Source organism: Harpia harpyja, chromosome 4 (genome assembly GCF_026419915.1).
Source record: "Harpia harpyja isolate bHarHar1 chromosome 4, bHarHar1 primary haplotype, whole genome shotgun sequence".
NCBI classification, from domain to species: domain Eukaryota; kingdom Metazoa; phylum Chordata; class Aves; order Accipitriformes; family Accipitridae; genus Harpia; species Harpia harpyja.
This window is the reverse complement of record NC_068943.1, coordinates 54,521,292-54,535,833: the sequence shown is the minus strand read 5'-3', so window position 1 is coordinate 54,535,833 and position 14,542 is coordinate 54,521,292. Positions and strand designations below refer to the sequence as shown.

At 45.9% G+C, this 14,542-nt stretch overlaps 1 protein-coding gene across 1 annotated transcript in view; it reads left to right on the top strand.

Annotated features, from left to right (window-relative positions):
* Window positions 1-13,010: 13,010 nt before the first annotated feature.
* The window catches only part of JAG1 (jagged canonical Notch ligand 1), a 36,765-nt gene continuing 35,233 nt past the window's right edge, over window positions 13,011-14,542 (top strand). The window contains exon 1 of the mRNA XM_052784096.1: window positions 13,011-13,642. Coding sequence (XP_052640056.1) covers window positions 13,565-13,642 — 78 coding nt within the window. The 5' untranslated portion in view covers window positions 13,011-13,564. The remainder of the gene's footprint in view (window positions 13,643-14,542) is intronic.

The following is a 14,542-nucleotide window of genomic DNA, read 5'->3' as shown; positions in this document are numbered from 1 at the left end:
AGGTCACAAATGTAAATTTCTTTTGTACTTGGAAGGCATCACCTTGGGAATAAATTTTGCAAAAATCCTCCTCTAATATTAAGTTTCCCTTAGCAAAGATAGCTTGGTCTTGGGGATAATCCTCTTTCAACAAAACTCCCCACATTTTTTGTAACCTGAAGTCACAAAAATAAAGAACACATTGGAGTAGACAAACAGAAGTCACTGTACAGACATACTCTTTTTAGAATGCCAGCTTTATTTTGCCAGTTCAGGTCTGACAGCTTTGCATTTTGTCAATTGATGTGGATAGCTTGAAACAACCTAAAACCAAGCCATGCACAAACTTCTGTATAGCAACAAATCTTCCCAATCACTTGTCATCAATGACTGCAGTGCACCCACCCTGCCTACAGAGCACCATAAGCACTCTTTCTAAGGGAAACATCATGCTTAGAATCACAGCATAGTGAACTGTCAAGTCTTATTTCCCTTCTTAATGGCTTAGCAAACGGGCTGACATTTTTTTTACAAGCATCTGACTTGTGAATTGATAGTGTTTACCCTTGGCTATTATTTTTAAGCAAGCCTACTCTGGCCACAGTACAAACATCCCTTTTGCTGCAGGCTGCCCCTTTTTCTAACAATCTGATACATGGAGCCTATTGACTGGTCCACTGGTCACACAGAGATGAGCTTCCCCGGATATCGAGCTCAAACTTTCACTAATCTCCATTCAGGCTAAAAGTGGTCATGTTAAAAAAAGCTCAAAGAACTGGCAAACAATTCCAGAGTTCTACAGAAATAAAAAATTGCTAGAAGAAATCTTTGTTTGGCACAAACAAGCCTCTATTGGTACAGTGGAAAAGCACTGTTTTCCACCAACCCCATAGCTATCCCAGTGACAGTCTTCAGAAGAGTAGCATTTCTACAGTAACCTGCCCTTCACACAATAAGCAGGCATCTTTTTGTGCACAGCCAAGGGGAAGATGGGAAGGTGCAACATATATCCTATGACCTGTACAGGACGGGTGCAGTGGGGCCTGCCCTTCCTGATGGCAGGCTGCTCTGGAAAGCAGAGAGAAAAGGGGCTGCTCTATATTACAAGACACAAAAAAAAAAAAAAAAAAAAAAAAGAAGGAAATAGAACCTTTCCAACTACCAGGACAGCGTCAATCCAGCTTGTGTCCTGTCCTCACATCCACAGAGCCCTGGGGAACCTGCTCTGCTCCAGCCTTAGGCAATATGGACCAGGGTGCTTTCAAAAGGTATGTGGCTGCAGAAGTAAGAGATGGGGGTGAGAGGTAAGAGACACATTCAGTTCTATGTAAAGAAATGTGGCTCATAAAGAAGTGTTGCCTTCTCACTTGTTGGACTAGATGAAATAAATTACCTTCTGCACAAGAAAAGAGTTGTTTCCTACCAAAGGTGTGGTAGGTGCCACACATGGCAGCTTCTTCAGCTGGAGAAGCACATGGATGGAGCTAGCAGGACAAAAGAAACAGGGAGAGGTCTGCAGGACTCACAGGAGGGAACACAGCTATCCCAGAAATCCCAGTGTCTTCGTGGCTGTTGGACCCTTCTCCCTTCTGCAAGGTCTTTCCTCCTGTATCGAGAATTCTGTGAATCAAAACCCTGAGGAGTTCAGGAATTATATGCCCATCACGTCATGAAGATGCATTCAGGAAAGGACTGCACCAGTTGTAAAGCTGAAGAACAACTTCACTGCAACAATTGCCAAATCCCCATCAATTCAATTGCAACAGCAACATATTTACTTAAACGTAAGTAAAACAATGAGATGAAAAATATTTAGCAATAATGTTCACTTTATATTTTCTATTAAAACCAGTTGTGAGGTAAATTTGTGCTCTCGTATATAACACATTAAACAAACACGTTCCAAATTAACCAGCTAATACCTATAAACATTCAGAATACCTAAATATTGAAAGTTTAGTTATGGAAGGTGACTTGATGATGTGCTTTAACAGCATTATGGGCAAGCAGTAAAACAAACATGTTTTGCCACAGACTTAGGCAGAGGGAGGATCGGTGAAGCTAGCGAGAGAAGGAAAGTAAGAGATAAGATAGAGTGGTGAAAGGCAAAAGTTTTTATCAGTGAGATCTGGTGCTGAGTATGTCCCTTATATGTTATTTTGCAAATACAATGGACATGCAAAAACAGGCTGGAAAAAATCCTCTGAGGAGAAAATCTGTAGCCTTATATGTCCCTCTCAAGTATCTTCTTTAGCAATCTTGCATTTGGTTTCAGTGTAATATGAACAGACCTATCTACTTACAAAAGCTCCCCTCTTCCCATCAGCCTTGTTTGTTATTTTATGCGTTTCTGCATCATTTGCAGAGTTTGCTTTGATCTACATTCCTCCTGGATGTGTGGTTTCCTTTTCGGCTACCAAAAGGAAAACTGTTTGGCTTGAGAATTTGCTTATTTTGAAGCTCCGCTGGCCCAAAATACCTATTTTTAATCCAAATGAGCACAGCTCAGTGCTTTCAGCTCTTCAGCGCTGGTTGCCTTCCTTTCAGGAAAAACCTCTTTGAAACAATAAGTGACCTCTTCATACTCTAATAAAATTGCCAAACTGTAATCCTAGCTGGCATAAATGAGAGCATTCTGCTTGCTATGGCTGAGTTTGAATATTTACACTCATGCATAATTTGATCCTTGACTTGCTTTTATTTTAGCACCATCCTGAAATGGTCAATATTTTGTTCCACATCTGACACCCAACAACATATACCATGCTGCTCTAAAACATCATCGGAACAAGTAATTATGAATTTTCTCAGTATTTCTCTATTACAGACTCAATCTGTCTTCCGCTGATGGCAGAATTCCTGCTGCCTCCAAGGGTTGGCTGGGCTTTGGTGCATTTGTAATATGACTGTAAATCCTTCTGCATACAATGTGATGTTGTATGCAAAGTCTGAGCCATTTTAATCCTTCCTCCTTCTCTAATAAGCATCACAATGCCCCCACACTACGAATAGTCCATAGACAAAACAGTTCATAAATAACAGGTAAACAGTCTTCAAATGAGAAGAAAAGACAGGGCACATCCCTGGAATGAATCTTTGACTGGGAAACAGGGTATATTCTTCAAGGACCTTGCAAGAATAGTCCTAGAGGACAATTAGAGATTAGATCTTCTCTTCTATGGGGTTAGACCAGGAGTTAACTTGGGAAACAATTCAGATAGATAAACAAATCACTAGCAAGAGGAAGGACACTGTTAGATTTTGCTTCTGTGTCTTTACCAGACGCGGGCCTTCATGTCAAGCTCCACATTAGGAACCTAGTTTCAAATGGTAACGGAGCATTAACTGACACCACCAGTATTGGAAAGGAACAACCCCCTGTGATTCTGGAGACTAATTAACTATTGTGAGAAAATTCTTAATGAGATAACCTAGAATTAGGGTATCCTGATCCACTGACTGAAAGTAAGGGCAAATGTGGTTAGTGTCCCTCAGCAAATACACGACTCCTCCTACAAGAGCAAGTGCAGAAGCTTGGAGATTTATGCTCTCTTCATCTGCAGCCTGGTGTACTATATGCAGTCAAAGGCAGACATGCTTTCTATGAATAATTCTTGTTTTAAGAAAAAATTCATGAGGGAAATTTGTATTCAAGTGCATGTGCGCACACAGACACCGCCACACGTAGAGCTACATAAGTAGTGGGGGAAACAGTGTTCCTACTTTGCAAGAAGAAAAACATTCCGCATAAAAACACGGCTATGCCCACTTTACCATAGTAAATATTAAGAAAACAGTTATCAAGGATGAGTAACTGAAATGTTTAAGAATAGCTCCCCTTTTTCATATAGATATATATGAGGGGGAAAAAAAAACCAAATACATGGAGCAATGTATATGCCCACCCCATGAATTATGAAGAAGCTTTGCTGGAAAAGGAGGGAAATACAGAGAAGATCCAAACTTCTAAGCTGCTCTGTATCCAATCTAAAATTAAGAAAATGGAAGCTGTTTCCTGCTAAGTGTATGTGGATGAGGTTATTGCAGATTCTAATATAAAACATTGTGGTTTTCTGTATGCACTCTTTTGAAACACATTTTTCTGTACCTTTAAAATTAAGACTTTAATAATAAGGATATATTAAAACATAGTGATGGTGCTCTGTGTGGTTCATTCTGTGAAGCAAGGTTCCCCATCTCAGAAAGTGAGAAGATTAAAATATCACAGAAGGGAATTAGTACTTGAGGCACCCAAATAGTAATGCCAGTGGATGATCCAGGGAAAACCTGGTTTCTTTTTTCTAGATCCGAAGTATCTAGAAACATATATAAATTGTAAATCGCAGATAAATAAGCTAAAAGCAGGAAACAGCACATGTCCCAGCTGGCAATGCATTACAAAAGCAGCACATCAGGGTTACCCCAAAGCAGACCCGTAAGAGCAGTGTCTGTCCTGCTGCCTGCAACGTAGTGCCTCAGCTGTGCTGCCTGCCATCTTCTGTCAGTACCACAGCTTGCATCGTTAAGACTTGAAACTGATCCACTTCAGTGATTAGGCTGATCCAAGGACACGGACAGAAGAGCAGGATTTAATGGGCAGGCAGGCAGGAAAAGTCTTTTAACACTTTAGAAAACATTGACTTGGTGGAAGGAATTGGCTAGCTCAAGGGATTAGTAATGAGATACTGAGCCCCTTAGCTCTAGGTCACCACACTGAATCTGGTCCAGGTCAGTAGAAATCAAAAGCTGTTGCTGTTTGGTGGCCTTCAGGAAGTCAGCTGGTGGTCCTACCCCAGCTACTACTGGCAAAATATCTGTACCGTCATTACCGATAACAGTTGGCAACACTTACTTACAGGAAAGGTTTAGGACTGGCATGGTACAAGAAAAGACTGACCAGAGAAAGATGTCCCACCAAACACACTAGGCTGGGACTCAAGAAAAATGAGAAAACAAGCTCCTTGATCATCTACAGATTTCCAGTGTGACTTGGGGCACGAGATTAAGGACCCTGTTCAAGAAAACTTTGTTTCCTCGCTGCTATGGTCACAAGGCATTTGTGGCCTAAATGTCTCTGAAGGGCACAGCAATTGCTGAAGTTCAGATCCCCACCTTTAAAACAGGGGTAACTAGCTCACAGGGTTGCTGCAGAGAGATCCACAGTAAAGGGGTGATTAGATACAAATGCTAAACAAGAAACTAAGACGGGTGAGCAAACCTTTTCTACCTAATTCAGCTCCCCTAACTCCAAAGCAAGGCATTTGCTGAGTATGCACAAGGCTCCCACTCACAAAGCTCTGTGTTTAATATGCTTAAAAAGAACAAATTCCCCTTACAGCAAAAAGTACCCCCCAAAACCCCCCACATTTCCACTGTTGCCCAGCAGAGCAGCATCAAAGCATCCAGCTGCTCCCACCTTTTATCCCACCTAGGATGACATTCTAAAGTCTGAGTTGTGCAGGAGGTCAAATAAATTATCTTAATAGTCCCTTCTGGCCTTAAAAACTATGAAATTGGAGAGTGAATCACAAGATATCAGTTGCTATTGAAGGCAGGATGGTAGGTGGCATAACTCAGTGATAGGGTGTGATATGGCAGAGTAAATCTGATGTTCTTAGGCCGTGTGAAGCTGGGAAACTGACATTTTGCCTTCTTTGTTGCCCCTTTGGGACACCGAGAGAGATGCAGGTTATTACAATAATAAGCCCAGTCCACTCTCAATGCAGCCTAAGAATATTGCCTCTTACGGGAGTGAGTGCGTGAAGGATTGAGAAACACTAGTTATTTTCAAACTGGATTAAGTCTTTCAAAAGCTAATAGGTTTCCAACGAGCTGTGGTGTTGCTGCTGCAGCTGCTCTAATTTGAGAATAAAAGAATGCAGGCTTTGTGCCTAGGGACCTGTTATTGATCTGAGCAAGGAGGATGGGAAGGAAGGGGCTAGAGGAAGGTTATCATCCTTTCAGTTGGGGTGGGGGCATTCTTTTCAAAGTCACATTATCTGCGAGTAACAACAAAGCCTAACCCCATGACATGCTGCTCTATACAGGATTGCACTTGTTGAGAACTAAAAGCATTAGAGAAAAAAACCTCCTCTGGCAACCTTGCCCAGCTAACTTCATTGAGGGCTCACGAGACTCAACAGATGGGTCTCGGGACTCCCTCATTAGGAAACACGCCTGCCCCTTTGCATCTGGTGCCCCACTCTGCTCTGTGCCACACACTCATTAGCGTTGCAGGCTCACAGATTCCTTAGCACGTGCTTCCAATAAATATTGGAAAGAAAGAAGGGGAGGGAAGCCACTGCTTGGAGCAGCAAGATGAGGGGTCACCCACTAGGCTGGGAAATCGTTCTACACACGCACACGCACGCACACACACGCACACTCCTCTGCAGCCCCAGAGGAGGGAGGACAATAAAAGGCAGCCAACCACAAATGTGCATTTAAAGGGACAGGTGTGGAATTGCTTCTATTCAAGTTGTGGCAGATCCTCATTCGTTCCCCTCTGCCACAGTAAATAAAAATCATCATTATATATATATAGAAAACCCAACAATTCAGGGCAACACACAGATTGTGGATCTGTGAGAGTCTGTGGCCCTTTTCAGACATCAAGTGGATGCACACTGGGTAATGCCATCACCTTCAAAGAAATTAATTGGTTTTAAAGGTCCAATTCTACAGCCAGGGTCTTTTTCTTTCAGGTCTTCACCAAGCATGTCTTGCTGCCACAGTGCCACAAATCAGCGATGTCCTTCATCACACTTGGAGTGGTCTGTGACTCAGGGCTGAGATCAGGAGCAATTGAAGAGAAAATCATCTCCCATGTGTTTGAAAACATTGTGAGACGGAATGGCTGACAGGGAGGCAGGAATGTATAACCTTCCAGGTACTGTGGAAAAAGCAAAGAAAAACCTTTAATCAGAGAGGCAGCGTGACAGGGCACTGTATCTTGCTCATACTCTTAAGAATAAGGCCTTTTATTTGCCATCTCTCCATGATGCTCCTAGCCTACTTTTATCCCATTTCTTCTCATTCACTCATTTCCAATATCCTGCTAGTAGCTGCAGGCACTTTGATCACAGCTAACTCCAGAGCGGGACTGGGAGATGCTCAAGTGATTAACTGCTGAAGTTGATACAGACCTTGTTCAAAATGTAGTGTTTCAACACCAAAACTCCCAAATCAGAGCAGACTCAGACTCTTCCGAATGCTGCTGGCTCTAACATACAGTCCTGTCACATCTCTCACTGCATGATCACTGGCAGAAAAGCCCTCAATGCACATACAGGTAACATCTGCATGCCAGTGGCACTGTTGTAACATGCAGAACGGTCAAGGGGGTTTTTTATTCCTGTGTAAAGGATGGACACAGAGAAAGCCATTTTTAGCCCCTTTGCCTAGGACCTTGTCTTTATCTGTACCACCAAGGATGCTAGCCACCCTCTGGGGCCTGTGCTTTATCTAAAAATATTTAGCTGATACAAAAAGGTTCCTTCTGCCAGAGACGAGGCAGTGCCAAGGGACAAGATAAACACAGGCCATTGTGCCACTGTATATAGCCCTAACTGCCTGGAGAAACCTCTCCCCTGTGGATCAGCAGGGTCACTTCCATGCACCCAACTTTGAGGCTCAACTCACTGGCCATTCCAGCAAGTTACTGAAGCACTTCCCTAAGTTAAAGTTTTTTGTTCCTTGATTTAGGCACATTTATATTTTGGGCTGAATCTGGATTTTAGTAATCCTAACGCCTCTAAATGTTTCTTCATGCCAAATGAGGCAACTGGCTTTATATCCCCCATGCAGGATTAAGTAAACTCAAGGCCCAGAATATTAGATCAGCCATAGAATAATGGCGGGCAAGAAGGCATATACTGTATACCCATACTTAAATTTGCTAATCACAGCTCTCTTCTTTTTAGTCATTTCCTTAGCTAAATGACACCCCTGTATACTTCAGTCTTGCACCCTTAGGACAGTTTGTGATTGAGAACATATTGAACACACACTATCATACACATTTAACAATGAAAACAATCTACATGAACAGAAAACTACAGATATTTTGATGCTTTCATAACAAGAAAATGAAACTTGATCTGAGCACTTACTCAATAAAATGGGCTAAAAGAAGCACCCTTGCAGAAAGCTGTGAGGAAAACCCTACTAGAAACGTGGAGCTCTCTTAAAAGCATCTGTTGTTTATTGGAGACAGGGCTCAGCCTAGGTTTCAGTGCAGCCTTTTCTACGACTGACAAGAATAGCTGAGGTTACTGCTTATCAAATGAAAGTGTCATCTTGTCCATGACAGATGTGCCAGCACTGCTCAGTGTCATAGTCTTTGCACCTACTGGAAGCTACTCTAGCTTGATAAGCTGTACCCCTACTCAGACATAAAACTGTAGTCTCAGCTCTCCCCTGTTTTTAGAAAGCAGAGATTTGAGATCAAATCACTGGTGTATAGGAATCCCACCACTGAAGGACAAAGCAATTGGGTTCACAGGTTAACGTGGAGGCATCCGATCCTTGAAGGGCTAACAGAGAAACAAACAGAAAGCAGGTTTTATATGCATATAAATAAACTGAAGGAGAAACAGTACTATTAGGTGGAATGGAGTAAGGTCTCAATTTTAAGCTGTGACAGAAAGCAATAATATTATGGATTCAGTTAATTACAGCTGGATAAAACTTAAAAGCTCTACAATAGACATATTTTTTGGCTCTACAGCTTTTAATTCTTTCAGGGACTTTACTAGTTCTCACTGCAGTGATTTCTGAGTGCCTCATTTTAATTCCAGGGAGCTAAGGTACAGAAAAACTAAGGTGGGAATTTCAAAGTCACAAAACACATATGCACAGTATACACAACGTTGCTTTGAAACTTTAATTCTCTTAAGCAACATGCTCCAGGGAAAGAGGAAAGTAAGTGCTTGTAGCAGCAAACTGGATTTGGGTCTCTGGTCACCAGAGCATCTTCTCCAAAATCTTTTGTCACAATTGGAAAGCTTGCCTAGAGATACAGCTTTAAGAAATTGCCTGACTTTGAAGAACCAAAGATTGTATGGAAGTAGGCATGCACTGTTCAGTGTTTGGTAAACTGTAGTCTTTCTCCTCACCTTTGCCACTTGCTCAACTTTATCATCAGAGGCAGTTGTCTCTCCTGATCCATTTGTGAACTAGTCTAACACAGGGTGTGGCCTCCCCACAGAATGCTTTCTGATTAGTTTCTGAACATTAAATGATTGTGGAAGTGCAATTCCCATTCCACTCAGGTGATGAAAAGCTTTACAGGAGTTCAGTCTCACTTTGTAATTAGAGAAATTAGCTTTCTAAGTTTAGATCACTCAACTGTGCAAATGGGTTCATCTGCTGGAATGTGTTTCTCTGAAACGTGTGTCAGCCAAGCAGCGCAGCACAGTCCCTATCTCTGCCTCCGTGACACTCGCCCAAGTGGGGAGGTCAGCTCCAGTACAGCAAGAGGAAAATACAGTGTTGTGGGTGTATTATAGGAAAGGCCTTATCTAAAAGCTCACTCATCCTTGATTGACTGTAGTGATACGTTCTTCTCCTTGCAATAGAGAAGCTTAACTCCTAGATAAAGATTTATCCCAGTGGATGAAATTTTCACTCTTGCACTCAGTTTGTCCAAAATCATACCTAGAACTGCAGCAAATGAATTTTAGAGGGTGTCTAATTTCAAGAAGCCAAACTACTTTTATAAAAATCTAGAGAAACAAAGGGCTCCTCTAGCCCCTTCATTTGCTGTGAAATGAGGTTGTCGAGCTTTATGAATTCTTTATGACTACAGATTCCATATTTCAACAGATTCTTTTCTGGTAGCCCTTTCTACTGGTTTATTGAAGGCTGATGCAGGATCAGGGCCCCACAATGATGCAACTGTCTTGATCTGCATTACAGTAGTAAACAAAAGTTTAGTCATTGACTTGAAAATGAGATGGATCAGGTCCCTGAACAAAGAATTTTTCCAGGGGCAAGCTTACCTTCAGGTATCACAAATCTGAGGAAATCCTGCGGGATTGTTCACAGCCATGATTCAATGAGTCACTGAGCTTTAAAAGGAAATTACAACTTTCCTAACACAAAGAATTGACTTCACGACACCTGACCCTTGTAAGCCAGGCGCTCCCTCTAAAGGCTGTGATCCTCGTCCCACCAAAGTCCTGGGCATTCTCCCAGTAGCTTCAATGAAGTGGGATCTAACTCTGTATTAGAGAAGTGATTCAGGCCCGAAGCGAAGTACTGTCTGTAACACTGGACCTTGGCACAGTAGATGTTTATAACGGCTTCTAATGTGGATGTAATCTAATTATGTCAGAATAGGAAGATTAGCAGGAAGTAACTTTACGCAATGTAAAAAGCTGCATGCCAGACATTGAAAAGTTCTTCACCGGCCTCAAAGGAAGACACGTTGGCTCTGCATCTCGTCAGACATGGACATACGTAAGCAGAGCATTGCAGCAGGAATTTTACATGCACCAGTCTCGGGCTACTGAAAGCAACTAGAATTCAGGTCCCCTGTGCACATGCAGCAATTCCTACATTGTTGTATATATAGTGAAATGGGCATCTTAAAAAGATCCTCAGGCTGCGTCATGCACCATGCTCAACTGGTTTTTGGTGCTGCTGTGCAGTGGCTAAAGATCTGGCCTTGAGAGCTCAGTGAAGAAAAGCAGGAGACAGGACTTCAACGGTGAAATTCTGGCCTCAGTAAGTCAAGGGAATTTTACTCCTGACTTCCATGAGGTCAAAATTTCTTTCAGGGCTGCAAGGGAGAGGGTTTGCAATGTGTTTCTGCACATGACTCACAGTCTGCCTCGGTTTACCTATCAGTAATACTTTGCGTCTCAAGACATTGGGAGGCTTAATTCATTAGTGCTTGCAAAGCATTTTAAGTTGTTGGACGAGTAATTCTGTTTAAGAGCAGCTACACTGCTGAGTCACAAGCACTGTGGGAACGAGAACTCTAGATTTCCTAAGCACTGGAGTCAAACAGGTGGAGTAACCTTTTGCAGAAAGGCCAACTCCAGACCTGCCCTAAAGGTATGGAGCATACCAGCAAGCGGCAGGGTATTTAAAGGCCCAGAGGAGCACATATGTGGCATTTGTGAATGAGTAACATTTAAACAGGCTATGGAAGCTAACCAACACCCACTGAAAAAAAGAAGAGAGGCACTGGCTCTTTTATCACCAAACTGCAGCCACTTTGTGGATAAAACACAATGAAGGCTTACCAGCCTAAGAAAAGTTAATGACTCCAAGTAAGGAACAACTGATACTATTAGAACTTCTGGGCTGAATGAGGCTGGAAGGAGTATTCGGCAACCGCGCACCTCACAGGCGTGCCAAAATTGCTGGTATGTAATCTAAGTTTTGAACTCACAAATGGGAAGTGATCTGCAGGAGTCTGATGAAAGTATGAGCATGGTTCTAGGGTTAGGGGCACAAGTACCACCAGCTTCACAGCCTTAGACGCTCCATAACAGGACAGACCTCACTACAGCCAAGAACAGGCATGCACTTTGCTTTTGCCGTAGGAAATGAAAACAAAGGATATAAAATTGGGTCAGAAATCTTGTTTTCCTCTATACCACTGACTCTGGTGTATAAAATAGACATTCACATATCTACTGTGTTAGATCAGGGTGGAATAGGAGATGGGGACATAAGAATGGCTTTTCTGGGTCAGACAGAAAGTCATGTAGGCCAGGTTCCTGTCTCCAGCACCTCAGGAACAAAGGGACAGTGATGCAGTGACAGTTCCGAGCACACTCACCCAACTTCTAGTTCAGTGGCTCAGGGACTTCCCAAACCAGAGACAAAATTAGGGGTGGGGTTTGGGGTTTTTTTTTTTTGTTCAATGCCCTTTGATGCGTGGCTCTTCCTCTGGGAGGTAGTCTGAACACTTTTTGCTACTGTGCAAACTGCTGGGCTTCTTAGTGTCCTGTGGCAAGGAGTCCCACAGGTAACACCTGGCTACGTGCCACAGGACCCTGCTCCTGAAAGGATGTGGCTGACAAACCCCAGCACTCACTTGGAAGCTGGGCAGCTGGGACGTGAGTCTCCAGCACCGGGAGCAGGCAAGCCTGGGGGAGCCTCTGCACTCAGCCAACGCTGTCTTCCCCGGACTAATCAGCCCGGAGCTGTAGCTGAGGGATGCGCCCCGCTTCCAGCTCCTTCCCTCCTGAACCACGGGCGATGCTTGGTGGTGCGGCCTCGTGTTAAGGAGGGGACAACGAGTCCGACGGGGACAACTGCCACCTCCGCTTCCCTCAGGAGAGCCGCTGGCCAGGCCAGCAGCCACTACCTCAGCGATCGGGCCGTTCGTCCCTCCTTTCCCCTCGGGGAGCGCAAACCCGCTGCCGGGGAGCGCCATCACCTCAGCGGCCCCGCCGCCCCCTCAACGGTCCCTCAACGGTCGCGCCGCGAGCGCGCGCGCCCCCCACCCCGTAAAAGCTGCGCTGCCTCAGGTAACGCGGGTGGCTGCCGCCGGCCGAGGGCAGGGGAAGTTTTCGCTTCAAAAGCGACCCCAAAGGCTTCGTTTTTCCTTCAGCCAGCCCCGAGGGGGGCAGGAGGAAGGGGCTACGGCTCCCGCTCCGCTCCCGGGCAGGGAGGACCCGCACGTCCCCTCAGCCAGGGGCGGGCGGGAAAAGCCCTCTCCTCCGCGCGGCGCTGCCTCAGCCGCGGGCACCGCGGAGGGAACGCGCCCGCCCGCCGCTCCTGAGCCGCCTCAGCGAGGCCGCGGCGGGCTCCTGCTCCAGGTAGCCCGGGAGGCACCTGCGGAGCTGGGCTTTCCCGAGGGAGGTGGGGCGGCGCGGCGGGCTGCGGCTCGGGGCCCGGGCTCGCCACCTCCCGCGGCTGGCTAGCTCTCCTCTCTGCACCCTCTTCTCCGCCTCCTCCTCTCCTGCCGGTACCTGCCTTCCCCTACTCCTGCCATTCCCCTCCTTCCTTCCCTCCCTCCTTCCCTCCTCCTGCCCCCCTCATGCATATGGATGGACGCATGCGCGGGCGGGCGGCCTCCCCGCCTGCCGCCGTGGGCTAGATGAAGCCGAGCGGCGGCGGGGCTCCCAGACGGGCGGCCGGCTCCCGGGCGGTGTGTGTGCTGCATGTGCGTGCGTGCGTGCGTGTGTGCGCGCGCGCGCGTGTGTGTGTGTGTGTGCGTGTGTGTCTCGGGGGGGCGGGGGGCTCGCCGCGCCTCCAGCGCGCGGTGGCCGGCGACCTGAAAGAAATAAAAGGATCGGGATAATAATCACAATAATAAAAAAAAAAGAGAGCGAGAGAAAAGAAAAGGGAAAGAAAAGAGGGAGGCGACAGAATAAGGAGAATAAAAGGAGGCTGGGCTGCTTTGCATTGAAGATCGGGGCGCTATTGAAAGCGCTTGAAAAGCGGCGTTGTTCGGCGCGGGTGCGCGCCGCGGCCGGCGCGGTATATTAGAGCGGGGCGGCGGCGGGCAGCAGCGGCGGCGCCTCCTCCTCCTCCCCTCCTGGCCCTCCCCGTCCCGGAGCGAGCGGCGGCGGCGGCCTGCAGGCGGGCAGGCAGGCAGCGCGGCGGCGGCGGCGGCGGCGGCATGCGTGCGCCCCGGCGGGCAGCCGCGGCGGCGTGCTCCCTCGTCCTCCTCCTGGCCCTGCTGGGGCTGCGGGCAAAGGTACGTACCTGGGCACCGCGCGTCCTCCAGGGCTGCAGCCCCTCAGCGGGAGGGGAGGGAGGGAGAGGGGAAACTTTAGCGAGCCTGAGTTGGGCTCTCGAGGCCGCCGCGCAGAGCGGGTTGCGGTAATTTTGCCGCTTTTCCGCGAAACGCGGCTCCCACAGTGATTGCGGTAGATGGCTTTTAAAAACCCAAACCTTCAGTGGTGCACAAGGCGCTGTTGCCAAGCTCCTCCAGCGAGAGTGGAGTTAACTGCTGCTGCTAACTTTTCTGCGGAGATGGCAAACGCAGAAGTCCTCCTTGCAGCAAGACTTAATTCCCTGGGAATAAAAAATGCAATTACAGCAAACCGCTTTTTTTCGAAATTACTTTTTTTGTTTTGTTTTGTTTTAACCAGGGCTAATTGCAGTACTCTTGGGGTGACTAATGAGCAAGGTCTGAATCCCAGCTGGGCAGCCTTGAGCGGGGAGGCTATTTCCCCGTCTCAGCTGCACCTCGCACAAGGCAGAGGGGTTGTATTTCCAGGGTGCTTTAGCTACATCGTTTTGTTGGGTTTGCCCTCACGTGTGCACTCTTGGTTTGGTTTAGTTTTATTTTCTAAGGATTTAGAAGCTTCCCTCACACACACGGTGGTTTTTGCAGTTGGCACTTAAGGTTCGTTTTTAGCATTAATGGCATTATTTGGTTGGGATGATTTATGAGCTTTTCTCATGGAGGTCTGATAGGGAAAAGCTTGGAGTGGTTGGGATTTTTTTTTTTTTTTTTAATATTTTGCATGGGCTTCTTGAAAGCACACTTAAAATACTTTCTCCTGTCTGCAGAGTTGTTGTAGATTGTGTTTGGGGAAGAAAGTGAGGTAACTGTCTGTTTCTTGTTTTTTGTTTTTTTTTTTTGTTTTGT